Genomic DNA, 26,919 nt, shown 5'->3' with positions numbered 1-26,919 from the left:
GTTTTATCTATAAGGTGGGGTTTCAGTTGCTTTTAATAATTTTTTGCTTGTTTTTAAAACAAATTCTTTTTGCTATTTAGAACCAGGGTTGTAGAAATGGAAGGGCACACATAGTCTTCTGTATATAAAGGAAAGCTTCCCAGTGGTGTAGGATTTATTATTGGAGGTTGAACTGTGTGAAGAAACTCTACTGACACTCCTTTCTCCAGGCTTATTCTAATAAACTCTTCCACTTCAACTTTCTGTGACATAACCCAAGGACAGGAGGCTGCAATATGGGAACAAAGATTGTGTGAATGGTCTTTCTGATCTGGTAACCTTTGTGGTTCCAGTTACTATGTTTAAATGCCTGCCCTGTTTCCGTAATTTTTTTTCTTACACCCCATTTATTACATTGATTTAAACACTTGTTGTAGTTAGTAGAGCTTTAATTGAATCATAACTGTTGGACTTAATTACAATTGACAGTATAAACTAAACAAAATCCCTTCTTTAGAGAAGAGATTCTTCCTCGCTATAAACAAAATGTATCCTTTCCCAAACTACCAAATGATGGCATATTTATATTCTATTGAAAGTCAGTTTAATACATTAGCCTTAAAATCCATCATACTGAAAAATAACTGCAAAGGTAGCTTTCCCTCTCTACAAGATAACTTTGGATTCAAAGTTCTTTTGCTTGTCTGGGTTCTTAAGCAATTTCGTCCTTTCTTTGCAAGTCCCTCCCCCATCTCACTGAGTCTATTCACAATGGAAAATTGACTTTGTTTCCATTCATTGTTGGAAGATGCAACTTTATAATGAAAATATGTGTTTTCGTACTCTTTATCACTACTGCTAGTTTGCCCATTAAGCTCCATATACTAGGTCTATCAGTGGTGAGCATTTGAGTCTCCTTTTTTCTTAAAAAAGGAAAGGAAAAAATTGCTTTGTCCAATTATTTGAGAGATCTTGACAATGTCAGGTAGACTTGCATGCAAAGATTGAGGACAACTTTTATTGGATGACACTTGTTGTGGTAAAATCTTAGAAATAGATTGGCTACACTAGTGTGAAATGTTTAGGTTTTAGCATAGCTCTTTTCAGAGAAAGGGAAACTATCAGTTTGACTGGTAATACAACTTCGTGTGTAATGAACTGAATATCAAGACCAAATCCAAAATGTAGGAAAACCATTTACCATTTCCTTCAGTTAATGGAGGGAAAGATAAAAGGTGCAAAGTAGGCAAGGCAGCAGGGGAAAAAAAACAAGAAAGAAATGGTAGATAGAGAAAAAAGCAAATGTCAAAGAACTGAGATAGAAGAAAGCTTGAAGACTTTTGCACTGACATACAGTACAGTAACTCCAATTGTTTCTGCCCTCCCAGTATGTTCAGGCACAGTGGGTGTGCTCCAAGTCTCTTCAATTAAATGCTACCATCTTGCAGGACCAAGGAATGTGCCTTCTCAGTCACGGCCCCCGCCCTCCGGAACAGCATCCCTGCCCCCACCCTCAGATTTGGACAGCATCCTCTCTCCTGGAATTCCAGAAAGCCCTTAAGACTTGGCTCTGTTTCTAGGCCTGGGGTTAATATGAGTGTGATTTATTGGTCGAACCCCTGTTGTATGGGGGTTTTGCCCTGTTCATCCTGTTTGCTTTAGTTGTCACAGTACGGGCTGCCTGTTTTTGTGAGTTTTAATTGTTTTCCTTTTTTAAATAGATTTGTAAACTTATGGAGTGGGCAGCCATATTAAATTGAGTACATTAAATTAAATATATTATTAATTTTGGTTGTGTGATTTTCTGACCTATTATATTTTTATTTTATTTTAATAGATTTTATCCCACTTTTTTACAACATCATATTCAAAGAAAGAAACACAAGTATACAGCTACCTTGACATATCCTGCAAAGATGCATATACTGATTTCCTCAGTGTCCAGTTCTGTCCCTGAGGTTATGCTAGTTATTCCAGAACTTGGCTGATCTACTGTAATACATATATTAGAATGTGAGAAATAGAAATGCATACATCATACATGCTTTTTTAATAGATTCTTCCCACCTCTAGTTACTCAATTAGCTTCTTAACTTCTTGCCCTATTTCACATATAATAAACCAAGCCTTCTGGGAATTCTCGCTTATTGTTCATCAGCATGCAGACTGCTTAAATCGCTCCCACTTGACCCACTTTGTCTGTGGGAACAAGTGAAGAAAGCTTCTGGAAATTAGGGTGTGTTATTGACTTCAGATTCTGGCTTTTCAGGAAAAAATTTGAAACTAGGTATAATGTTAAACAAATCAACACTGAAGATTTTTTAGGTTTCAAGGCTGAATTTGGAACAGCAAGCTTATATGCAAACTATTCTATTGCAGTTGGGAAAATATATAAGCCTGATTTTGTGTATTAGGAAGGGCAGATAGAAGAATATTAATCAGATAGTACATCTATCTGATTAATATTCTACTTTTCCCAATACAAAACAGTACATCTGTTGTATTAAAAAAATCTTGCTGACCAGAGATACTAGTTGGTACAGTTCAACTGATTCATGATTGTAGATTAAACAAAAGAATAACTGTTCCTTGCCCTAATGATTTGATAAGAATTTGTCTCTTATATTCAAACTAAAATTGTTTCTCAGAAATTATAATGATGGCTACCTGCCTAGTGCATATGTCATTAGTCTTCCAGATCTTTTATTATCTTTTCAGTAGAATTATAGCTGGAGTAAATATATGGTATCATACCAGGCTTCAAAATTCCATTGATATTGGATTGTTGCCCCAGTGGGATATACAACATTCTTTGACTCTTATTCCCATATTGATGTGCTAATTTTTCCTTTTGTGATGTTTTTCTGGTGTGTACCATTTTTATATATCACATTCTATTTTGGGGACTCCTTAAGTGTGCTGGAAACTTTATGAAATAATTTATGTATTTGTTGGTTGGTACAAGTTCGGCACTTTACACTGAACTTCCTTGGTATGGTAATGCCTGATTGTAATGTTCTGAATGAAATGTTGATCTATTTGTTCAGGAAGTTAGAGTCAATTTAAATTCAGGTTTGTGCAGGTTGCAGACATGCTGACTGTAGAATTGTGTGAGCATTTTAGCTGAATGTTTCCAGGAGATTGGGGTTGGAGTAACCTCTGAGAAGTTTGGCCTTAGGGGTAAGAATAAAATAAATGAGTGCCCTCTCATTTGGATGTATCTATATCCTTCTTTCGTCTTAGGAAAGATTTTCTGCAATGGCAAAAACAACTTTAGTCCTGTTACAGTTACAGCATCTTATGTGCTTAAAACTTACTCTAAATCATAAACAGAATGCTCATAAACTTATACAGTCAGGTCCAGAAATATTGGGACATCGACACAATTCTAACATCTTTGGCTCTATACACCACCACAATGGATTTGGAATGAAACAAACACAATGTGCTTTAACTGCAGACTGTCAGCTTTAATTTGAGGGTATGTACATCCAACTCAGGTGAACAGTGTAGGAATTACAACAGTTTGCATATGTGCCTCCCACTTGTCAAGGGACCAAAAGTAATGGGACAGAATAATAATCATAAATCAAACTTTCCCTTTTTAATACTTGGTTGCAAATCCGTTGCAGTCAATCACAGCCTGAAGCCTGGAACGCATAGACATCACCAGATGCTGGGTTTCATCCCTGGTGATGCTCTGCCAGGCCTCTACTGCAACTGTCTTCAGTTCCTGCTTGTTCTTGGGGCATTTTCCCTTCAGTTTTGTCTTCAGCAAGTGAAATGCATGCTCAATGGGATTCAGGTCAGGTGATAACATTCCACTTCTGTCCCTTCAAAAACTCTTTGGTTGCTTTTGCAGTATGCTTTGGGTCATTGTCCATCTGTACTGTGAAGCGCCGTCCAATGAGTTCTGCAGCATTTGGCTGAATGTGAGCAGATAATATTGCCCGAAACACTGCAGAATTCATCCTGCTGCTTTTGTCAGCAGTCACCTCATCAATAAATACAAGAGAACCAGTTCCATTGGCAGCCATATATGCCCACGCCATGACACTACCACCACCATGCTTCACTGATGAGGTGGTATGCTTAGGATCATGAGCAGTTCCTTTCCTTCTCCATACTCTTCTCTTCCCATCACTCTGGTACAAGTTGATCTTGGTCTCATCTGTCCATAGGATGTTGTTCCAGAACTGTGAAGGCTTTTTTAGATGTCGTTTGGCAAACTCTAATCTGGCCTTCCTGTTTTTGAGGCTCACCAATGGTTTACATCTTGTGGTGAACCCTCTGTATTCACTCTGGTGAAGTCTTCTTTTGATTGTTGACTTTGACACACATACACCTACCTCCTGGAGAGTGTTCTTGATCTGGCCGACTGTTGTGAAGGGTGTTTTCTTCATCAGGGAAAGGATTCTTCGGTCATCCACCACAGTTGTTTTCCGTTGTCTCCCAGGTCTTTGGGTGTTGCTGAGCTCACCGGTGCGTTCCTTCTTTTTGAGAATGTTCCAAACAGTTGTTTTGGCCACGCCTAATGTTCTTGCTATCTCTCTGATGGGTTTGTTTTGTTTCTTCAGCCTAATGATGGCTTGCTTCACTGATAGTGACAACTCTTTGGATCTCATCTTGAGAGTTGACAGCAACAGATTCCAAATGCAAATAGCACACTTGAAATGAACTCTGGGCCTTTTATCTGCACATTGTAATTGGGGTACTGAGGGAATATCACACACCTGGCCATGGAACAGCTGAGAAGCCAATTGTCCCATTGCTTTTGGTCCCTTAACAAGTGGGGGGCACGTATGCAAACTGTTGTAATTCCTACACCGTTCACCTGAGTTGGATGTACATACCCTCAAATTAAAGCTGACAGTCTGCAGTTAAGGCACATTGTGTTTGTTTCATTCCAAATCCATTGTGGTGGTATATAGAGCCAAAGATGTTAGAATTGTGTCGATGTCCCAATATTTCTGGACCTGACTGTATATAGGAATATCAGTGGAAATACTGAGCTTTTTGTTGTTGTGGGCCCATAGTCTTTGATAGTGGTGGGACTTCAGATATGAAAATTGAGAACTGGTAACCTAGACAAAGCTGGTTAAATAATATTAAGATGATGCTAGTCAAGGAATCTCTGAAATGATGTGGCAAACAGTACTAGGCTGTGTGAAGACAGAAAACCTGGGAAATTAACTTCATCTAGCCTGCTAGCATCCATTCTAATAGTTGGGATTTCGGATACACGTTTTGTTGGAGAGGCTAGAAATTAAATATGGTCTTTCTGTATGGAAAGCCAGCCAACTGTCTAATGTTTTTTCGTATTAGAAAGTAAACTGTGTGAGATGAGACCTTTGTTCTGTGTGAATGTTAATCTAAAACTCATAAAATTAGCTCTGAATGGGATTTTCTTGGTTTCCATGCATTTAATTTAGTGAGTGAATACCTGAAAGTTGACTAAATTATTTCAGTGGTTTAGGTACATGGAAAAATCATAGTTAGATAAGACAGCATGAGTCAACACTCATTTCCATAACAGCAGCTAGGAGTAGATCTCCAGTTGTAATCATAGAATTCTTCTGGTTCATCCTAATTTTTGATTTTCATAATCATGTTTAATCATGGTGAAAATATGTAGTGAAAATCTGTTCTGAAGTACAATTTCTAAAATCTTCTGACAATGAAGTTAAGTGTGTTTATTTCCGTTTCAGCAGGAAACCCAGTGTAACATTTTCCCCTATCTCCCTTTCTTAGGTGGATGAAAACATGAAAGTAGCTCAGAAACGAGATGCTGTCCGGCAGGGCATGTTTTATTTTAGAAAAGACATTTCCAAAGGTATGCTGTTTATTTTCTGGCTGATTTTATTACATTTGAGTACAGTATAAAATAAATATGAAATGAATTTGCTTATTTGGATGTTTTGTGGTCTTCACTTAATCTGACTCTTTTTTAAAAGGTTGCAATGCTGTAGTGGATGGATGTGGCACAGCTCAAAATGGTACAGAAACAGATGTGGAAGAATATACATTAATGAGCATAGATACAATAATTAATGGAAAGGTAAGATCAGCTATTCATGTAGTTTACCATATATTATTTATTTGATGAAGAGGTTGATTAAGAATCAGGGTTCTGATCTAAAGCAAGCAGGCTGAAATTCTGATTCTGGTCTTCCCTCAGCTGAGGATAGCAGACAAAAGAAAATGATACTATATTTTGATTTGGCCTTTAAAACATTTTGAGCTAATTGTTTTTTCAGTATGTTAATTTTAGAAATGAACTGGGGCAGGAGGGAATAATTTTAAATGATTATTCTAAAATGCAGAAAGTCACAATACAGCTGTATAATCTTACACATTCTTTTAAACCTATGAAGACTAGATATGAAAAGGAGATTACTGAGAAAAAAGAATACAAAAAGAACCAAGGAAGGAAACTACACAGAAAAACAACTACAAAGTTTGTGAATCCTTTTGAATTTTCAACTATTACAAATAGTTTTGTAAACTTTTCCAGCCTGGTGAGCATCTACAACTGTTTTTCAGAGGTCCTCAGAAATCTCCTTTGTTCCAGCCATGCCACACTTCCACATACCTGTGTTGTGAAGATCAGATTTTGATAGTGAATACCCAGAATTATGTTCTTTAAATAAGGCAAGACCTTCCACACTCACACCTGATTATCATCCCACCATTATTCATCCCAACCATTGATTGAAACACCATTTCCTCTTTAGATGAACTGATCATCCTAGAGGTGCACATACTTTTGCCCCACAATTATGTAGTTTTTGATCATTTTCCTCAATAAATAAATGAACAAGTGTAATGTTGTTGTTTAACTGGGTTCTCTTTATCTATTTTTAGGACTTGTATGGAGAACAGATCACTTTTTAGGTCATATTTATGCAGAAATATTGAAAATTCAAAAGGGTTCACAAACTTTTAAGCACCTTTGTACACAGGGAGTATTCCAAATAAAACAATAAAATCGATTTAGTGATCCTCAGTTGTTATCTATGCTGTTATCTATCCTCAATAAAGCTTGAAGTGAGAACAAGCAGAGAATTTTAAATCTTAATGTGTAAAGGGATGGGTTTAATACTTCATACTTCTGCTACAATGAACTCATGTATCCACCTTTTACCATCCCCAAATAATTTTTAATATCCTTGTGCTGTCACATAAGGCACACTTACACTGACATGCTTAGACAGTCTACCTTTGGTGCTGATGGGGAGATTTAATATCTCCTACCAAGAGCACTTGTGCATATGTTCAGACACTAAAATTGAGACAGTTGAACATGAATTCCAGAAATACTTTCTTGGAGGATGAAACTAATCTCTCCTCTAATCATAAATTACTGGACTGATCCCAACAGGCAATTGTGCATATGCTATTAAATGATCAAGACTGCAGCAAAGTCTCCAAAAAAGTGGCCAAATTCTGTGCCATTGCAGAAGAGGTTAGAAACCAATAGATCTGATCATAACCTGGCTATGCTCAATTTCTGCTCTGAATGCTGGATATTTTGTATTTTGTTTGGTCTATTACTGTATATAAATTTAAAAACAGGCTAATTAATCTATCGACTTACTACCTGCTTGAACCAGACATTGGCTTGCAGAGCATATCCATAGTTCTTTGCAGAGATGATGGCTGAGAACGATTATCTGAGCTGCTGCTTAGATATTGTTAGGTAGATGTTCCCTCTTTTTGTACCTTCCTGTTTAATACTATTCTCTAAATTTTATAGAATGAGGATAAGTGAAAAGCAATCTCTATTGAGAGACTGTTGCTTTGCTTCCTTCCTGATGCCTAGGAGCCAACCAGAAAATTATCCAGCAGCTAAACCAAGCTTCCCCAAAGCTTTTTCAGTAATAAAGGCACTGACTAGTTTTCTCTAATTATGGCATTGTGCATAAGGATTATATGGAAAAGCATTTATTCAAAATATAAATTCAATGAAAGATATAATCTGTTTCATAGGCCTTTCAGCATCAGTTTTATCAGATCCTTTAGAGGGCACTCTTGTGCCATATCAAAAGACAAGGGTTTGTTATAATCTTTGGGGGAAAAATAAACATTTTAGTATTTTATTTCAACACTGATTTATCTTTTCTAGGAAGGAGTATTTCCAGGATTAATTCCAATTTTAAACTCTTACCTTGAAAACATGGAAGTGGATGTAGATACAAGGTGCAGCATTCTAAACTATCTGAAACTAATAAAAAAAAGAGCATCAGGTATGAATAGACTTTTAATGTTATATGAGTTTTCAATTAGGGGAAAAAAATCAGTGTTCTAAATAGATAATATCTGAAGTCACAAGTCTGGAGTTTGCACATTTCTGTTTTAATTTATTCCACCTCTTGTATACTAGCCTGTTTACAAATAAATACTTGTCATCTAGAAGGCTAATGACAACTTTGTTAATTTTATTGACATTTTGTCCATTATTTTATAGAATAGTAATATTCAGAATTTTTTTTCATTAACAGATCTGTTGTGGAAAGCTTATTGAACCCACTGAGTTTACAATACAGTAAAGTAATGCTTTACTCTTAGATCCATTAAACACTGTAACGTGAAGATTTAAGATGACATTTTAATGAAGGCTAATACTTAAAAGAAAGTAAATGGAAAGTTATGTATTCATGAAGAGATAATGAAAGGAATTTTAATGCATACCATGTGACTTCTCCATAGGAGAATTAATGACAGCTGCTAGATGGATGCGTGAATTTGTTGCAAACCATCCAGAATACAAGCACGATAGTGTGATCTCGGAAGAGATGAATTACAGCCTGATGTGGAAATGCAACCAAATTGCACAAGAGCAAGCCGAATGTCCCGAGCTACTTGGAGTGGGCTTAAATAAAGTAAAATACAGTGGAATTAAAACTGCTATTTCTTCATGAAAAGTTTTAATTTGATGTGTGTAATCTGTAAAATATCTAAAGGAACACTAGTCATACTACTGGTGAATACTGCAGTTTCATAGTGTGAAGACCAAATGGTTTTACTACACTATACAATGGGCCAATCTATCTCAGTTTTCTCTTAAAACTTCCTACAATAGGCACGTTCTTTTATTTAAGGTTTATACTATGTACATGTAAATAATAAATATTTTTTGATTTAATACCAGTGTATTTTAGTATCATACTAAAAGTCATTGTGAAGCCAACTTATACCTTTTTACATACTTAATCTGGAAAAATGTACTGTTATCAAACAGCTTTGTAAATGTAACATATTGGTTCTTGTATATTATCTGCATTCCAGAACTGAATGTTTGACTATTGTTGTCCGGAATGCAGTGAACAACCTACTGTATTTTTTTAAAATCAGAGCCTGATTCACACTTTCCTGTTCTGCTGTACAAAAATGATACAGTCCTAATCTTGCTAAAGTTAGTACTAGAAATCTTAATGGACATCTATAAAAATACATTTATAGTCATAGCTAAATTTACAGATTTGGATTTAGGTAGATCTTGGTCCCAGTCCTAGTGGGATGTAATAAAAGTATTTCCTCTTAAATAAGTTGGGTGTAAATTAATATTACATTCTTGTTGCTGGAAGCTCCAGTCACCTCCAGTCAGTAGTGTCTTGCAATACATATTCTTAATTTCAGATTTCAGACTGTAGGGAAAAGGTATGACCATGTAGATTAACAATTTGAGATGCAAATTTATTCTTAACTGAAACCCACATCCTTTTGGATCAAAGTGTCTTTTAAAAAACAGGTTATTTTGGCTCCAATATGTTTTTCATAAGATCTTATTGCCATGGTAAAGGAGTTGGCAAAGCACTCAGACCAGGCTTCTCTTCCTCTTTTTGATATTTGTAAACGTGATGCAGCTAGTCCAGTATGTGAAGAGGTCCAAGTTATTTCTTCTTTTAAAACAAACATTATTAAATCTGCAGCCTCAATCCAGCTGTTTGGATTATAAAAATAAGAAACCACATGGTAGCAAAACAATAATCAGTAGAAAAGGGTGCATATGTATACACCTTTAACACCTCTTGTGTGATATAAATGTACTTTTCCCCCGTTTTTTCCCTACTATATAACTAAAGCAAGAGAAATCATGAAAATGCATGAATGCTTCTATGAATCAGGAATGTGTACAGAAATAAAGCCAGTTTCTGCTACTGTACATAAAACAGATTTAACTTGAAAGTTTTTAATACTACCTGCCTAAATGACAGTAGTGGGTAACTTTGCTGCAGCCTGTGGAATTGAAATCCACTGTTAAACTATGCTATGTATGAGAAAGTATTTTCTGTTTGATCATTCTAAGCAGCTCATACCTGATTTCCCATCTTCGGCTTCTGATAAGAGACAGCAATAAAATTATTCCCCTCACTTTTTCTCTACAGTACGCATCATTTTCATGTATCTCCATATTCTCTGGTTTTTATGAGAGTTGTAGGTTAAAACGTGGCTCGAGTTTACTATCCTTGGACTAAAACCACCACCACCACCAGACATCTAGGAATATAACAGGCATTTGAGGCCTAGGGCCTGGATCTGCCTGTTCCCAACACAGCCATTTCTCTGCAGAAGGAGATAAGAGCCATCTCTGCCCCCAAGTTGTTATTCTAACAAACTTTATCTGGGGTAAAACGCAGGTTCTGCAAAAAAAAAAAAAAAAAAAAATTCAAGTTCCAATATGAAGTATTACTCATCTTTATTAACGTCAGGTAAAAGTGATATACAGGCAGTCCCCAGTTTAAAAACTAGTTCCATTCTCAAGGTCTGTCCTTAAGTCGAATTTGTATGTAAGCCGGAACAGTGTTATTGTATAATACTGTATAAGTAGCATTGTGTAATTAACTCAAACCACTGTATATTTAACTCGAATCATTGTGTATTTAACTCAAATTTTGCTACAGTAGGCTCTGTTCTTAACTAAAGGTCATCCTTAAACCAGGCGTTCTTAACCTGAGGACTACCTGTATTGTTGTTTGTGTGACATTCCACAGGAAGTGTTTTAAACAACATACATGGAATTGAATGATGAATGGAAGAAGTTGTGCCCTATACAATGGTGAAATATGATTTGGAGGAAGTATTAGCATAACATTGCTCATACAGAGATTTTCTTCACTCCCATCATGGTATATATTTTAAGATGCCCCAATCATATGGCTTCAAGGGCATAGTAAATATTTTGGACTCTTGATAAATTCTGCCATACATTTTTCCATACAAATGTTCCTAGTAACATTTTCATGATTATAAAAAAAAAAAACCTGGGCTATTCCAGACTAAAAAACCTGTCTGAGAGCATTTTATCAATACAGGCTTTTGATGGATAGTAGTGATACTAGTATGGGTGCATTGGGGTACAGCCAGCCATATTCTAAATCAAACTAAGCCATAATGTGTTTTGTTTGATTTAAAGTTTAGACAAGACCTACACAGATTAGGTGAAGCCAAAAGGCTCACACAAAAACTTTTTACACTTTTTTGGGGGGGAAAGATTACAGAACCCCTTAAAGATCCATAACTATCAAAATAAGGCCTAGCTCCCTCCCTTTTGGAAGGTGGCCCACACACTTGGTGAGGCCCTTGTGCAAATGGAAGCTGCATGTTACTGGTTTAATGGCTTGTGCAATCCCAACCAAACTGTGATTTAAGTTGTGGTTAAAGAAACTAATGGTATACGGGAACAACTTTGGGAGACGGAGAATAGCTGCAACCTAGACAATGCTCTGATAAATGAAATTTGAGTCCAAAGGAGGCGGGGTGGCAAAATGTCTCAGAAGGGGCCCACCCTAGTTTTCAGGAGAGTAAAAATGAGGGATGGGAGGGGTACTTTCAGACTTGCAAGATTCTGTTAATGTAAACTTACAGTAAAGATAGAGCTAGTATTCCTGGTTGTGGTGCTTGTCTGGACTACCTTACAAGGCTAACAAACCATAATTTAGTGTGATGCGTAAAACATCCCTTTTTGTTAAAGTGATCTGGCTCAACAGAATGGAAATACAGTGGTACCTCGGTTCACGAACTTAATTCGTTCCGCGACCTGAATCAAATTTTCCCATAAGGTTCAATGTAAATACAGTTAATCCGTTCTGACCCCTCCGAATTTGGTCGCGACCCGATTTTGGTCGCGTCCCGAATCAAATTTCCCCATAAGGTTCAATGTAATGACGGTTAATCTGTTCTGAACCATTTTTTTTTTTTTTTTAAACCGCAAAAGTATGAAACAAAATACAGTACGAAGAGAGAGAACCTTGCTCGACGCGACTTCTGGCGTGGAGGACAGGAAGGCGGGTGGGGAGGCGGTTATTGCTTGGAGGGAGAGTCCCCCTCCCTACAGGAAGCCACGACCACGTGTCACGGGAGGGAAAATGGCCGCGGATCCTGTTCGTCACCCGATTCGGTGTTCGCAAATGGAGGCAAAATTTTGCGAACGGAGCTGTTCGTGACCCGAATTGGTCGTGAACAGAAGCGTTCATGACCCGAGGTACCACTGTATAAAGTATTATGGTAAAAATAGTTCATTCTTTGCTGTAACTTTTCTCTCAGTTACAATTACTGTGAAGAAGTGAGATGAAAGAAAAACAGTGCCTCTACCATTATGGTAAAATATACCGTATTTTTCCGACTATAAGACGATACTTTTTTCTAAAATCCTTACGCTAAAAATTGAAGGGCATCTTATTCAAGGAAGTAAGCCGAGGAGAGAACCGCGCAGTTGCAAAACTGCCCATACTTTGTCTCTGCAAACAGGCTTCCTCCTATTGCTAGCCTTCAATCACGAGTGAAATACCTTGTCTCTGCAAACAGGCTTCCTCCAATCACGAGCCTCCAATCACGAGTGAAACTACCCATACTGTCTCTGCAAACAGACTTCCTCCAATCACAAGCCTTATGTAACTGACATCAGCTGATGCTGAACAAACCAATTGGAGGAAGTCTGTTTGCAGAGACAAGCTATAAGCAGTTTCACTTGTGATTGAATGTAATCAGTTATGCAAGAGAGCATGGAAGTAGAGCTGCAGAGAGACGGTTTGGACCTCCTCCCACCGAGCGTATCAGGTCAATGTTACCTAATTACTAAATAAAAATTTGTTCTGCACTATCTTTAAAATATTGATTTCTTAATTTTGGGTGGGAAAAGTGGGGGTCGTCTTGTACATGGGGGCGTCTTATTGATGGAAAAATATGGTAATTAATATATTCTAATCATATCAGGAAGTGAACCTATTACTTTGTATGAGAGTTACATCCAAAAAATTTTTATACAGTCAGGACCAGAAATATTGGAACAAGGATAACTGTTTTGGCATTTGGCTTCTGTACACCACCACACTGAAGCTGAAAGGAAACACACCCAGATGGGAGCAAAGTCAGGCCTTTCAGCTGTAATTCAAGGGGTTTGACAAAAGTGGGGCACTAACCATTCAGGAAGTACAGCCAGTGGCATACACACCCATCATTGGTGGCTCATAAGTAATGGAACAAATCAACATCATTACGAACATAAGGATCGCCTTTAATACCTGGATGAAGATCCTTTGCAGTCAATGACTGCCTGAAGTCTGGAATCCATGGACATGACCAAATGCCAAGTTTCCTCCCTCAAGATGCTTTGCTAGGCCTTTACTGCAGCTGCCTTCAGCTGCTGCTTGAGGGTCTTTCTGCCTTCAGTCTTATCTTCAGTAAGTGAAAAGCATGCTCTATTGGGTTGAGATCAGGTGACTGACTTGGCCACTGAAGAACATTTCACTTCTTTGCCTTGAGAAACTCTTGGGTAGCTTTTGCTGTATGTTTTGGGTCATTATCCATCTGCAATATGAAGCGGCGTCCTATCAGTTTGGCAGCATTTGGCTGAATCTGAGCAGAAAGTATAGCCGTATACACTTCAGAATGCATCATGCTGCTTTTATCAGCAGTCAGGTCATCAATAAACACCAGTGACCTGGTTCCATTGGCAGCCATACATGCCCATGCCATAACACATCCTCCACCATGTTTGATGGATGATGTGGTATGCTTTGGATCATGAGCTGTTCCTTTCCTTCTCCACACTTTTCCCATCATTCTGGTGCAAGTTAATCTTGGTTTCATCAGTCCAAAGAATCTTATTCTAGAACTGGCCAGGTTTTTTTAGGTGTTTGCTGGCAAAGTCTAATCTGGCCTTTCTCTCCTTGAGCGAACCAGTGGTTTGCACCTTGTTGTGAAGCCTCAAAGCCGTCTCTTGACTGTAGATGTTGACAATGACATGCCTACCTCCTCAAGAACATTCTTGACCTGGCTAGATGTTGTGAAAGGATTCCTCTTCACCAGGAGCAGAATTCTGCGGTCATCCACTTTAGTTGTCTTCTGTGGTCTTCTAGGCCTTTTGCTGTTGCTGAGCTTGCCAGTTAATTCCTTCTTTTTCAGGATGTTCCAAACTGTTGTATTGGCCATTCCCAATGTTTTTGCTATCTCTCTGATGGGTTTGTTTTCTCAGCCTAATGATGGCCTCCTTCACTCACATGGACACCTCTTTGGATTTCATGTTGAGAGTTCCAGTGAACAGCTACCAAATGCAAATGTCACACTCAGAACCACCTCCAGGCCTTTTATCTGCTTGACTGGTCATGGGGTACCCCAGGAAACAGGCCATGCAGCTGCTTGTCAGCCATTCGTATCTTCTTAACACTAAAGTATACAGCATTAACTAGTGACAAAAGCTGGTAATAAATGCTAAGGTGAACATATAAAAACTATATATAATGTGAAATGTAACATTCAGTAAATAAGCAATAGACCATAGCTATGCTCCAATATGAATATTAATATGCTCCAATATTAACATTATTTTCTCCATAGCAGAAAAGGCATTGTTAAAAACATGCACATTTTTAACATCACATCTTTTTGCACACATGAGGCTGCCCCTTCCATTGAATCAAAGAGGGAAATTCACCATTGTAGAAGAGCTGATGTGTTTCAAAAAACACAAAGAGCTCTAGATTCCATCCATTGTGTGCTAGCTTTGGCCTCCATTCATTGGCAAAAAATATGGTACCGTAGAAGCAAACAAAATGGCCACGAAGTTTCTTAAGCCCTTCCGATCACAGCTGGAGACCAAGTTGCACTTCAGATGTTACTGAACAACTCCCACTTCTAGTAGCCATGGTCCATGGTATCTGCTAGTGGTTGTAGTTCACAATATTTGGGGAACTACAAGTTCCTCATCTCTATTTTAGATACTTATCAGATCACTAATTCCCTTCCAACTTATTTCCTACTGCAGCAGTGTCCATCCTTTCTATTCATGCATTACTAGACCCTGTAGAAATGTAAAGGTCTCATTCAAGCATAATTAATAGGAATTCCATAAAACTTTTGAAAAATTAGATATACTATACCCGCACTAAATTCCTGTATATTTTTGCAAATTATCTATATACATAATTAGAGATCAGAAAATAGAACATTTATATATATATATATATATATATATATAAATATATATACGCACACGCACACATACATAGATATACAGTATCTGAGGCTCATGACTGAAGAGGCATTTTTATCAATAGCATAAACATGTAGACTTAAATCCAAAATGTACTAGACCAAACTACCTTCTGAGCATACTAGCTTCTCATATAGTGGAAATTAAGAGTTCATCCTGACAGTTAGTCCTTTTCAGCTTAGCTCCATCGATTTGTTCTAGTCTATAGCTCCCATTATCCCTGGTTATTGACCAGGGACTATGAGCCATAGGCCAAACTATCTAGAACAGTGTTTCTCAACCTTAGCAACTTTAAGATGTCGGGACTTCAACTCCCAGAAACTCCCAGAATTAAAGAATCTTAGTGAATTTTAGCATCACTGAAATGGTCTACCTGGTAGTGGTTAATTTTTATAAGCTGATGATTTAGCACTTCTTAAATAAGCTACATTCTCTAGAACGTTGATTCAGTCAGCATGTTAAGAGCTATACCCCTCTTTCCTTGCAACCTTTCCAAACAGATTCTTCTTCCCTATGAGACAATCCTATCTATTCCCAAATGGTGAATCTCTAAAGTAATCTGAAGATGTTTACAATTAGTTGTAGCACCTAAGGCCAGCTTGTTGTTCACCAGACTGTAAGAATTAGCATTATTTACAGATGTGAGTAAAATATATAATGACCCATGTAAAAGAAGTTGGCTATGCCTTCTAAGGTAAGCTGTTCCATGGTGCTTGCCAACAAGATTTGTTTTAGAGTAACAAAGTATAGGATAAGGCAGTGAATTGCAGCAAAAACTGTACATAATGAAACCAGAGAAGAAAAATAGTGATTAGGGTGTTGGACCATCAGCCTCACCCAGCCCAACTTCACAGGACTGCTGTGTTGACCAGGGGCTTCTCTAGATCTCTGAGTGGGTAATGATTGACCATTTCTATGAATCAATCTGTCCTTTCCTGTAGAAGACATTTGCTTTTATAGACAAAAGAGGTAGAGCAAGTCGCCTGAGATGCTGAAAAAGAGACTAGAGTAAGAAACTTGTTAATCAGAGATAGAATTGGCCAAGACTTTTTTTCACTCTAGGAACCTTATGGGGAAAAACATTACTTCCCCCTGCATGGTACGCTGTGATTTCTGCATTATACCACTCTCTTCTCAGAACAATTGGAAGGAAAGGAGTTACGAAAGAAAAGTGAAAAAAAAAACTCTTCATCCTACATCAGTATTTTCCCTTTTAATGCAAATTTTGCTATTTGGTACATTCTTTTTACAATGCAGACATGCACAGGCCAGCAAAGTCTCAGTTTATTAATTAGTGCATATATACAAACTCAGTACAATCTGCACTGTATTTCTACAGTGCTATAAATCACAAAAGAAAAAAGCTGTTTCCAAAAAACTCATATATAGAGGAAGTTCTAAACCTAGGAGAAAGGTGTACCCAAAGTAGATGAGCATACACCACATAAAGTGGGACCGAGACTTTCACGCTTCCATTGAGTCAGTAATGACTGAGTCTAGAAGACATTCAATAAAAAAATAAAATGCAGCTTTTGCAACTCTCGGCATGACAGCATAAATATATAGCAACTACTGCAATATTAACTTCATTTGGATGTGTTACATTTGTAGTTAACTTTGAGCATTCAACCCTGCTTCCAATCTGTCCCTCGCACCCTTGGGTCAGCTTGCACCATGCCCTCTCTTTTACATATCCTGGCCACCCATGTTTGGCCTTGCACCTGTACATTCTTACTGAATTCTCACATTTGGAAGATGAATGAGATCCCAGCTCCAGCAAGCAGAGAGGCTTCTAGGTACAAGGTACAAGATACTCACAGGACCACCTCAGTTGTTTACAGAATGCCCTCTGACCCAAAGCAACTTGTGATGTTACCCTTTTTTCCATTTTTTCCAAGGAGGCCACAGTTTTATGAGACTGTTCACACATCACACAATTTACTGAATAAGCCACAACCCGTTCAGTCAGCTCTGTAAATCCAGGGAGTTTCCTATTGTGGGTGCAGATAATTATTCAGTGTTTCACTTCATATAAATGGAACTGGTCATTCAAGATGTCATGTTAGATAGTGAGCTTTCTCACTATTCACAGCCTCTAATTTCCTAATGGCTCCAAATGCAAGGTAAAAACTGATCACTTAGCCAATGCCTGCTTCCTGTCTATGGCCTTACGCAGCAGAAATACGGGAAGTTGCTCTATACCACATCTGACAACTACCAGCCCATCTAATAGCAGCCAAACAAGGCGTTTCTTTTGCCTATTAAATCTCTCCAAGATCAAGGGAAAAAAATGTTGACTCCATCATCCATGTTTGGGGTGTATGAAAACCACCAACGATTGCTGAGACCTGCCTACAACCTGTGGAGTTTCTAGCTTGGTGTAGTTGATGTTAATGACAGCAGGTCTCCTGAGTCTCAGACGCAAGTTTTTTCATCCTGCCTAGAAAGATTGATGATTAAAGTTGGGACCTTTGGCCTATAAAGCACATGCTTTTTCCCCAAGTTACAGTCCCTTCCACATAAGGTCACAAGAGGTCAGCCACCAACAGTAAGTGCACCCATTGGGCTACTTGCAATTTACATGTGGGCCAGAACTCACAATGTGTGGGGAGTCTTTTCTGAATAGATTTAACATGAGAAAGAAGCCACTGTTGTAGCTGAAGGACAAACCAGGAAATAAACCTCCTTTTAAAAAAATGGAAATAATTCATCTATTGAAAAGGACGCATTCTTTAGTGCTCAAGATTGGCACTGGAGATTTAAAAAGCAAACACGTCTGTTGGCATCCAGCATCTGCTTTTTATGTGTGGTTGCTATTTCCATTATGAACAGGCTATGTCTGTTTTTTAAATAAACAAACCTTGCCATCACTTATAAGCGAACTCTCCTTGTGACATGTCCAGATTTTGTTGTCATGAATCACTATTTGTTCCAAGCAACCGAATTACATTGCCTGGCGTTTTTCCACTGGCTACATGGTCAAACAGCAAACAACGACTTCAAGGTGGTTCTCTTTTCCAGCTGAAGAGATGGCGCTGCCTTTAAGCAGCAGGGGAGGGGAATGCGAGTTAGGCTCCCAGTTCTTTTTTCCAGCAACTCTCTTATCTTTTAAGGAAGAGAAAGAGTCCAACAGAAGCAAAGGAGAATGTTGCAGGCTGGTTAAATCCTAATTCCAGGAGCTGCTTGTGGACCTGAATGATTTGGCAACACAGTGAAAGCCCTTACATGCATGTATTATACTTTGCCTTCTCTTCAGTGGAGCAGTGAGTTTCATCCGTGTAGTGAGGCGTGCTGCAAGAACTGCTGGGACGCTGAACTAAGTCAGGAACTTTCTTTGAAAAACTGAGCTCTGTGTTCCCTTTGCCTAATTCAAGTCTACAAAAGGCCGTATTGTGCTTTAAGTTTACAGTGGGAAATGCTGTTCACTCTAGGGACCACAGAAGACCTGTTACTGCTTCGTGTGTGTGTGTGTGTGTGTGTGTGTGAGTGTGCGCATGCACACATCAAAAACAACAAAAGAAAAGCAAAGGCTTTCATGTAGTTTGCAGTAACAGAATGCCCTCAATTGGTACATTCAGACATTTAAGTGGAATCCCTTCCAAGATACACATAAATACATTTTTAGATTTTGACCTTTCCAGTGACCTTTCTAGTTGCAGTTCAACTGGTTATATTTGGGGAAACAAAAAAACTGCTTCTGTCTTTTTCAGGATGTTTCCAGACCAACAATTCTTTAACATTTTGTTCAGATGCTACTAACACATTTTAGTTTTCAAGAACTGGGAATCTGGTTCCACTTAGCTACTAACAGACATGATGCTGTGCTCTAAAAAATAATGGTATATATATGGGAAAGCCATTTTTATGGTGAGTAGTTTTAGCACTAATACTATAATTACATTGTTCTATGAGTTTATTATATGTGAGAAGTATGTTAGGGAAACATAAAAGTAAGTTGAATGTTCTGGGATACTTAAAAGTAGGTAATGATGAAACAAGGGGAGATGGGGTCAAGAATGAATGGGTGAGGGATGGAAGTGGACTGATACAGAAGCGTGTGACCAGTAGGAAAGAAGTATGCTAAGGGGATTTGGTCATATAAAGGGAATGAATAAGGGTCAAATCACAAAACAAAGACATGAAGGAAGAGTTAATGGGTGGAGAAGAAGGTAGGGATACTAAATGTGGACTGTGATGACTGCTAGATATCACCAGAGACACAGATATTCCCCTTTGCTTCCATTTGATGCTTACATTAGACAAAGTGGAAGATTATGAACATTGTGGTTGGATGGAATAGATAAGAGAAGGCAGGATTTCAAGAACAAAACACACTAGCTTCCTGGCCCCCATGTTTTAGGTGCCTTATCTACCCAGTTGAGTCTAGTTTGTGTGAACCAGTAATTAATCTTTTTTCTAAATTCCAGAAAGCTATACTGTATCTTTCCACATTTGGCATGAATTCTCTAACCTTTATAAACCTTGCCCTTTAATTAATCATTGCCCTGGGAGGTGTATGTTTAGAGCAAACTAAGTGGATGACAAGAGAGCTTCTACAAGAAGGGGCTCATAGGCAGCCCATCGCACATGGAGGAGAGGGCCCAGAGTAGGAGAAGGCAAAAGAAGCAGACTGGCAGGGATGGGCAAATGAGCCATCTTTCATCACGTAATTTAAGAACTGCCCATCTTTCCTTTGCAAACTGAAGAGGGACCCAGTTCCAGATTGCCAAGTTCTCTGCTTCCCACTGCCACTGCTTCCCAGGATGTTCCAGCCACTTCACTGAAGTTAGACAGCCACACCGTGGTGTTTCCCTGCCATTCTAGTTCAAAGAGCAGACATCAACCATACCAGATTTCCTGACTTACTACCACAAGATATTTCCCCAAATTTCCACACTCACAGAAGTCTCATAGAAGGGGTACAAGCCTGCAAATGGTCCACCCTGTCCACCAAGGCCACCACAATTAATGGTGAGAGGATGTAGGATGGCAAGTGGGTAGTAGGGATGCTGGAACCAAACCAGACATCTCACTTGGTCATGATGAATTATCATCAGAGCCAAACTTTCCTGAATTTAAAAAATATTCCTGTGTAGTATCATGTACAAGAAAAGTACATAGTCTAAAATTCAGCAACAGGGAACAGGGAAAAAATGAAAATAGGTGAAATTTCACACAGCCAGGCATAGCTTCCCTCAAAAAAGAAATTAGTTAAATAAATATATAGTACTATATGAACAACAACGGTAGAAAGACAATATAGTGGCACAAATTTAGCATACATGATACTTCCCCAAAAGCAGCACCAAGAGAAGTAGCTAGTGAACTAGAAGAATTAAGATTTCCCAATTTACATGAAGCTTTCATGAGATACAGGCTTCTTTATCTTTTTTTTTTTTAATCATTGTAAGTTAAGAACACCCAGTTTACAGACGACCCATAGTTAAGAACAGAGCCTATTGCAGCAAAATTCAAGAAAAATACACAATGGTTCGAGTTCATTACACAATACTACTTATACAGTATTATACAATAATACTGTTCTTGCTTACATACAAATTCAACTTAAGGGCAGACTTTGGGAATGGAACTCGTTCTTAAACTGGAGACTACCTGTATTCAATGTTCTTGGATAAATAAAACACATTTTGGGGATAAAACACCACTAAGAACATACTGCCAGATCCATGTTTTATATAAAACCAGCAATTGTGACTTATTCAACACAATCTGATTAAGTCAAACATGTTCTATTTTAATGTAAGAATCAAGCCATTATGAAGAGACTATACAAATAAACTTCAATCTATGCAATAAAGTCTCCATATAGGATAAGCAAGTTCAGTGGCAGCCTCCCTTAACCTATCTCCTCCAAATGTATTGAGCCACAGGCTGAATGCAAGGACAGTTGGCCATGCTAGCTTTTATCCATTTATCCATTATCCATTTCCAGGATAATGGAAACTGTAGTACACTCACACACCTGGAAAGTAACAATTGAGGAAAGTTTCACTGAGGATAGGAAGGCAGCAGAGGGTGAATTTTATGCACATGAAGACAGTTCTCCTAGCTACCCCTTTAGGTAAGACTAGTGATATATTTAGTTCAAGAAACTACTGATTGATTTCACCAGGAGCCTCAGCACACACTTGAACTTGCAGGAACTCAAACCTGCCACGTGAAGAGTTATGTTAGGAGCTCAAGTTCCTCAATACAAAAATGCCAGTAATGTCAACATCTCACAGTTGCCTAGTTTGAAAGCTGAGAAGCAGAAGGTGGAATATCCATTAAGGACAGGAAAAAGAAATACTGTAATTAAACTGCTGCAAACAGAACAAAGATCTCCACTTCATGTTGACAGAGGGCAATCAATTGCTTAACCCTAACACACAATGAAGTTGTTTATCTAGCTGGGCTGCCATGGTGAGAGTCTGGGTGGCTTCTATTAATTCGAATCAGGGAGCCCAATACCATGAGCACTACTTGGAATCAGCAATTTTAGCAAGATAATGGAAAACTCACTTCCAAATCTTTCATGGGATTCAGGATACGAATATGAATATAGTACTGTATGAATATAAGAAGGAAATGGTATTGACTTATAGATGGTATTGATTTCATAGAGGGAGGGCAATTCAGTTTTGGAAATAAAAATAAATGCCAAGGAGACACACTTATCTACAAGAGTCCTTTTTTGGGCTCAGAAACTAAGGTTTCTTATCTGCCAGGGTCAATGTAACTGTTTTTCATTGCTGCCAGAGACATAAGCCTCCCTTTTTCCATATCGGCAACATTTCTGCCTAAGAAATGCAGAGAAATCTGCAACCATTTCTACCATATTCAGGACATCTGAAAAGAGTCATGTGCCAGAAAGAAAACTGCAGCCAGTTCGGTTAAAACATTAGCCTTCCCCAACTGGGGGCGTTTCAGATGGGTTGTACTACAACTCCCTTTACTCCAGCCAATGTCTAGATAAGGATGATGGGAGTTACAGTCCAACACATTTGAAGGACATTTGATGAAGGAATGCTGCTCTATACTATACAATGTATGTAGCTTAAGGATTACAACTGCCTTGCTCTCTCATAATATTTACGCTACTAGACTGTGTTTAATTTATATATAATCAATGCATCATCCACATCTGAAGTTCCTCACCAAAGATGCAGTAAAAGGTCAGATAGCATGGTGCAATGATTAAAATGTCAACCCACTTGGGGGGGAAATCCAGGTTTATATCTTCATATGGCCATGAAGCTCACTGGATGGCTCTGGATGGGGTACTATCCCTTAGACCAGTGTTCCTCAACCTTGGCAACCTTAAGATGAGTGGACTTCAACTCCAGAATTGCTGGCTGGGGAATTCTGGGAGTTGAAGTCCACTTATCTTAAAGTTGCCAAGGTTGAGAAACACTGCCTTAGACTAAACCACCTCATCATGTTGGGCAGATAGAATAGGGTGGGAGAATATATTGAATATATTTCCTAGACAAATAGTAGGATGTTAAGTGTAATAGAGATATAGATAATGAAGAAAAATGTGGGGAGAGAAAATGGAGATAAAAATCTTCTGAAATTTTTTTATCTATGTTTACTTCAATTACCCACAGTGAGGTGAAACTTCAGTATGCAGTGCAAACTAATAGTTGCACCAAACTCCGCTTTTGAAAAGTGATTTGGAAGAAGAGAGGTGACGTTATAAGGCAAAAGATCTCCAACTGTTTTGGATTAGGAAGCACATCTGACATTTGGAGAGTCTGGGATAGGCATTCAAACAATGACTGCCATACAAGAACTTTCCGATTTATACAATGGCTGCCAGCATACAAGGCCAGTCACAAAAGATGAATTTAACCAAAGACAAAATAATGAAGTTGTTTTCTTTTACTGTACATTTCCAATCACCCTAGATACTCACTTAAGCTCTAGTTTTCCTTGTCTTTTTTCTTCAATAGAAGAGCAGGTTTACAAACAAGGCACTGGGGTAGAGTGACCCACTATTTTTCATTCCCATGAAAGCCTACAGGGCCAGCGTGGAATCCAGTGGGCACTCCTGACAATAAAAGTGATGTGGGAGACTGATGCTTTGCTTTGCAGCATGCCAGCTTTGTTTTTAATTTTATTTCAGATTAAAATTAAACACTTAAAAAAATTATATTGCAGCTATAGTACCTATGGCATTGAGTTAAGGATCTCACATGCAGGTGTTCAAGAAAATTCCAGGCATGCAGGAGAAAATGTAGATTGCTTTTTATAAAGGAGATATTTGGACCACTTCAATAACAGAAAGGTCCCACTGCAAAATGTGGGAGCAGAGATATCCATGGTTTAATGGGCTGACATTTTTCCACCATCCTCAACAACTCAACAAGAGTTGTGAAGATGAAATTGGGCAAAGGAAAAAAAACCCATTTACAACAAATAAACTTGAGATTTTATGCTAAGTGACAGTTAATCTCCAGGGTCACTTTGTTCATTATGTGTGTTAGGACAATTGCTTGTGTCTGCCAAAAGTATATTATGTACCTGACTGAACAAATAAAGGTATGTTCTTTGCTGCTGAAATCTGAGCCAGGGATCCCAGTTTTGCAGAGCTTGTACCAGCAGAAGATAATTGGGGAAGATCAGAGGCTGAGTCAACATTATTTTCAAGTTGCTTGATCCCCATGTTGAACTTTTTATTCTGGCTCAGCATAGTGGGAAAAAGGCAGTCAATTCATACTTCTAGTGCTTCCCATCACAGACTCCTGCTACAGCTGATTCAGACAAATTGCTCCAACTTTTTAACTCCCCTGCTTTTAAGGGGGTGGCTGACTTACAAGCAGAACGTGGCTTAATACTCTTTTCTCCCTTTCCCCTTATACTGAGTTAGAGTTGCATGTATCTTTCTCTAGTAGAATGGAATATTACATGCCCTGATATGTTACAAAACCAGATGGCCATTTTCATTGCTCACTCGCTCTCCCTGCATCCAGGAGGAAAGCAGCAGGGAGACTGTCACCTTCTCCAGGGAAGTCCCCCTTCTAAAGGATCCTTCACACATGACTCCTTCAAGGTTGCTGATATGTTTCTACCTTCATAAACACCTGTCTGCACCTCTGACTGCCCAAAACAGTAGCTGTACACAAAAGGGATTAAGCATCACCTCCACCACTTTTCCCCAAGCATCTTCACTCCGGAGCCACCTTTTCTTTAGGAGCAGCAAACTGATTTTCATTACACAGCCCATTGCATTTAGCAAAACTATAGCTTTCTTTAATTTTATTTACATTAAAATCTTAGTGGAAAAAAGTGGGTAAGTGTGGCATTTTTTTCCCCTAAACATTTTCTTTGGGGAAAAAAAACTGTCAAGAGAAAAGGGACCCAACAATTAGGAGGGAAGGCAGAAACAGGGGCAGCTAAAACAGGTTAGCAAGGGCATCATAGCCTCAGTCAATATATGACAAGAGGTCTTTCTTTGGCAGCTATTTCAAACATGACCAAAGCAACCCCAGTTTTATCTCCTGTTTTCACGATGCTGCCTTGTCTGGGCACTAAGCTTCATTTATGCAACTTTATCCCATTATTTTCTATATTGGAAAAGGCCAAAGGCACATTACTCAAGTTAACCCCCCCCAAATCCTCAAGTCAAGGCAACATCATGCCACTTGCTCTTTCTACATCACAGGAAGAGCTGGTTCAGTTAAGGATCACTATGGAAGTCTAAGCTCTACGATGGCTGAATGGAGGCTCAAGGGGAAGTCAGTGCAGCTGAGCAGCCACACTAATGGCCAAGAGTGTCAGAATCCTCACAATCAATCACTTGTACCACTAGTTCGCTTGCTTCATTTCTGCCATTACAGTAGAGAGGAAGGGAGAGAAGGTTGGAATGTTAACCATTAGGTGCAGATGGGCCACTTTTTATCTGGCTCTTGGGAATGCCCAAGGTTGTACCAATGTGGGAACCTGAGAACATCTTTGACATGTGCAAGAGAGATTCAAAGACAGAAGGGGGGGGGTGTGAAATTGCAATGATGTAAAACTAAGTTTTGGCGCACGCAGGACTCAGTTCCAGAGGTCTGGTATGTTTCTAGAGCAATTCACTACTTTCCAATAAATGAACTTTCCTTTGAACCTGCACTGGTATCAATGAGAGTTGCTTTCATTGGGAACTGAGTACTGCGGTTCTTACAGAGAGTTACTAACAGATGCTCACTGTGTGGCATCACAGTAGGTGAGCCAATGTCCTCAAGAACACTCTAGCAGGTAGAAGGGTGAAAAACTGAGATTTTAAGGAAGAAAAATATACAGCCCATAAATACCCGAGGACTTATTTGCTAGTTTCAGAAATGCTGCGCTGTCTTCTTTTCTTTTTTTTGTGCTGTGCCTTCAATTATGACATTGGCACAGGGAGAATTGTTCTTGCTTTCAAAAGTTTGTGTGCTTTGTTTAAAAATGCAATCTCAGTGATTTCCAAATGTTTACATGTGGGAGGGTAGAAGAAGGTAGAAGGTGAACAGCATGCAACAGGCCATTTTAACAAATATTTCAAGATGACAAGATATTCAGAAATGGTCAGAGGGGATTGAAAGGGTCAGACTAAAGTAAGGCAAGTATTTGGAATACATTTTAGGAACATTCATTCTTCCAGAGTAGAGCTTGAGGGTCAGGTGGGGTCCACAGGTAGCATAAGGTTAAATTGTCTAGAGGTAAGGAAACATATAGTCCAACCTAAGTGAAATATATCCAGCTGGGAAAGGCTGAATTAGAATGAATCCCCTTCATTAGCTTAAAGTGGTTTAGCAATACTTCCTTCTCCCCACAAAAGGAACAAAGTAATCTCCAACCAAGAATTCTGTCACAAAACCAGGTTTCTTTGGAGGAAGCCATGTCCCCTCAGAAGGCATAAGAAAACTGGCACAAGTTTATCGTGGAGATGGGCTTTGGCTTTGCTCCTGAAGCATTTTGACAGTTATATTAGTCCAATGTGACATCATTGTCCTTTATACAGGTGAAACTCGAAAAATTAGAATATCGTGCAAATGTTCATTTATGTCAGTACGGCAACTCAAAAGGTGAAACCTATATATGAGATAGACGCATTACATGCAAAGCGAGATGTGTCAAGCCTTACTTTGGTATAATTGTGATGATTATGGCGTACAGCTTATGAAAACCCCAAATTCACAATCTCAGAAAATTAGAATATTACATGACATCAATAACACAAGGATTGGAAATAGAACAATATCGGACCTCTGCAAAGTATAAGCATGCATATGTACTCAGTACTTGGTTTGGGCCCCTTTTGCAGCAATGACTGCCACAATGCGGCGTGGCATGGATCCTATCAGCCTGTGGCACTGCTGAGGTGTTATGGAAGACCAGGATGCTTCAATAGAGGCCTTCAGCTCCGCTGCATTGTTCGGTCTCATGTCCCTCATCTTTCTCTTGGCAATGCCCCATAG

General features: G+C 38.6%; 1 protein-coding gene and 1 long non-coding RNA gene across 3 annotated transcripts in view; one reads left to right on the top strand and one right to left on the bottom strand.

Moving 5' to 3' along the window:
- Positions 1 to 10,353, top strand: part of GCLC (glutamate-cysteine ligase catalytic subunit) — a 62,659-nt gene extending 52,306 nt beyond the window's left edge. For both annotated transcript variants that reach the window (XM_088137020.1, XM_007436205.4), the window contains exons 13-16: positions 5,731 to 5,812; positions 5,934 to 6,037; positions 8,105 to 8,225; positions 8,689 to 10,353. In XM_088137020.1, the coding sequence (XP_087993146.1) occupies positions 5,731 to 5,812; positions 5,934 to 6,037; positions 8,105 to 8,225; positions 8,689 to 8,900 (519 nt within the window). In that variant the 3' untranslated portion in view covers positions 8,901 to 10,353. The remainder of the gene's footprint in view (positions 1 to 5,730; positions 5,813 to 5,933; positions 6,038 to 8,104; positions 8,226 to 8,688) is intronic.
- Positions 10,354 to 10,503: 150 nt separating this feature from the next.
- The window catches only part of LOC148217028 (uncharacterized), a 30,902-nt gene continuing 14,486 nt past the window's right edge, over positions 10,504 to 26,919 (bottom strand). The window contains exons 5-6 of the long non-coding RNA XR_015795503.1: positions 13,503 to 14,646; positions 10,504 to 10,622 (exon numbers count right to left, since the gene is read on the bottom strand). This is a non-coding gene — a long non-coding RNA (uncharacterized LOC148217028). The remainder of the gene's footprint in view (positions 10,623 to 13,502; positions 14,647 to 26,919) is intronic.

This window comes from Python bivittatus, unplaced genomic scaffold, assembly GCF_059951505.1.
Source record: "Python bivittatus isolate LINGU-HERP-01145 unplaced genomic scaffold, Pbiv_v1 ctg000020_np1212, whole genome shotgun sequence".
Classification (NCBI taxonomy): domain Eukaryota; kingdom Metazoa; phylum Chordata; class Lepidosauria; order Squamata; family Pythonidae; genus Python; species Python bivittatus.
The sequence above is the reverse complement of the archived record's forward strand: the minus strand, read 5'-3'. Positions and strand labels throughout refer to the sequence as shown.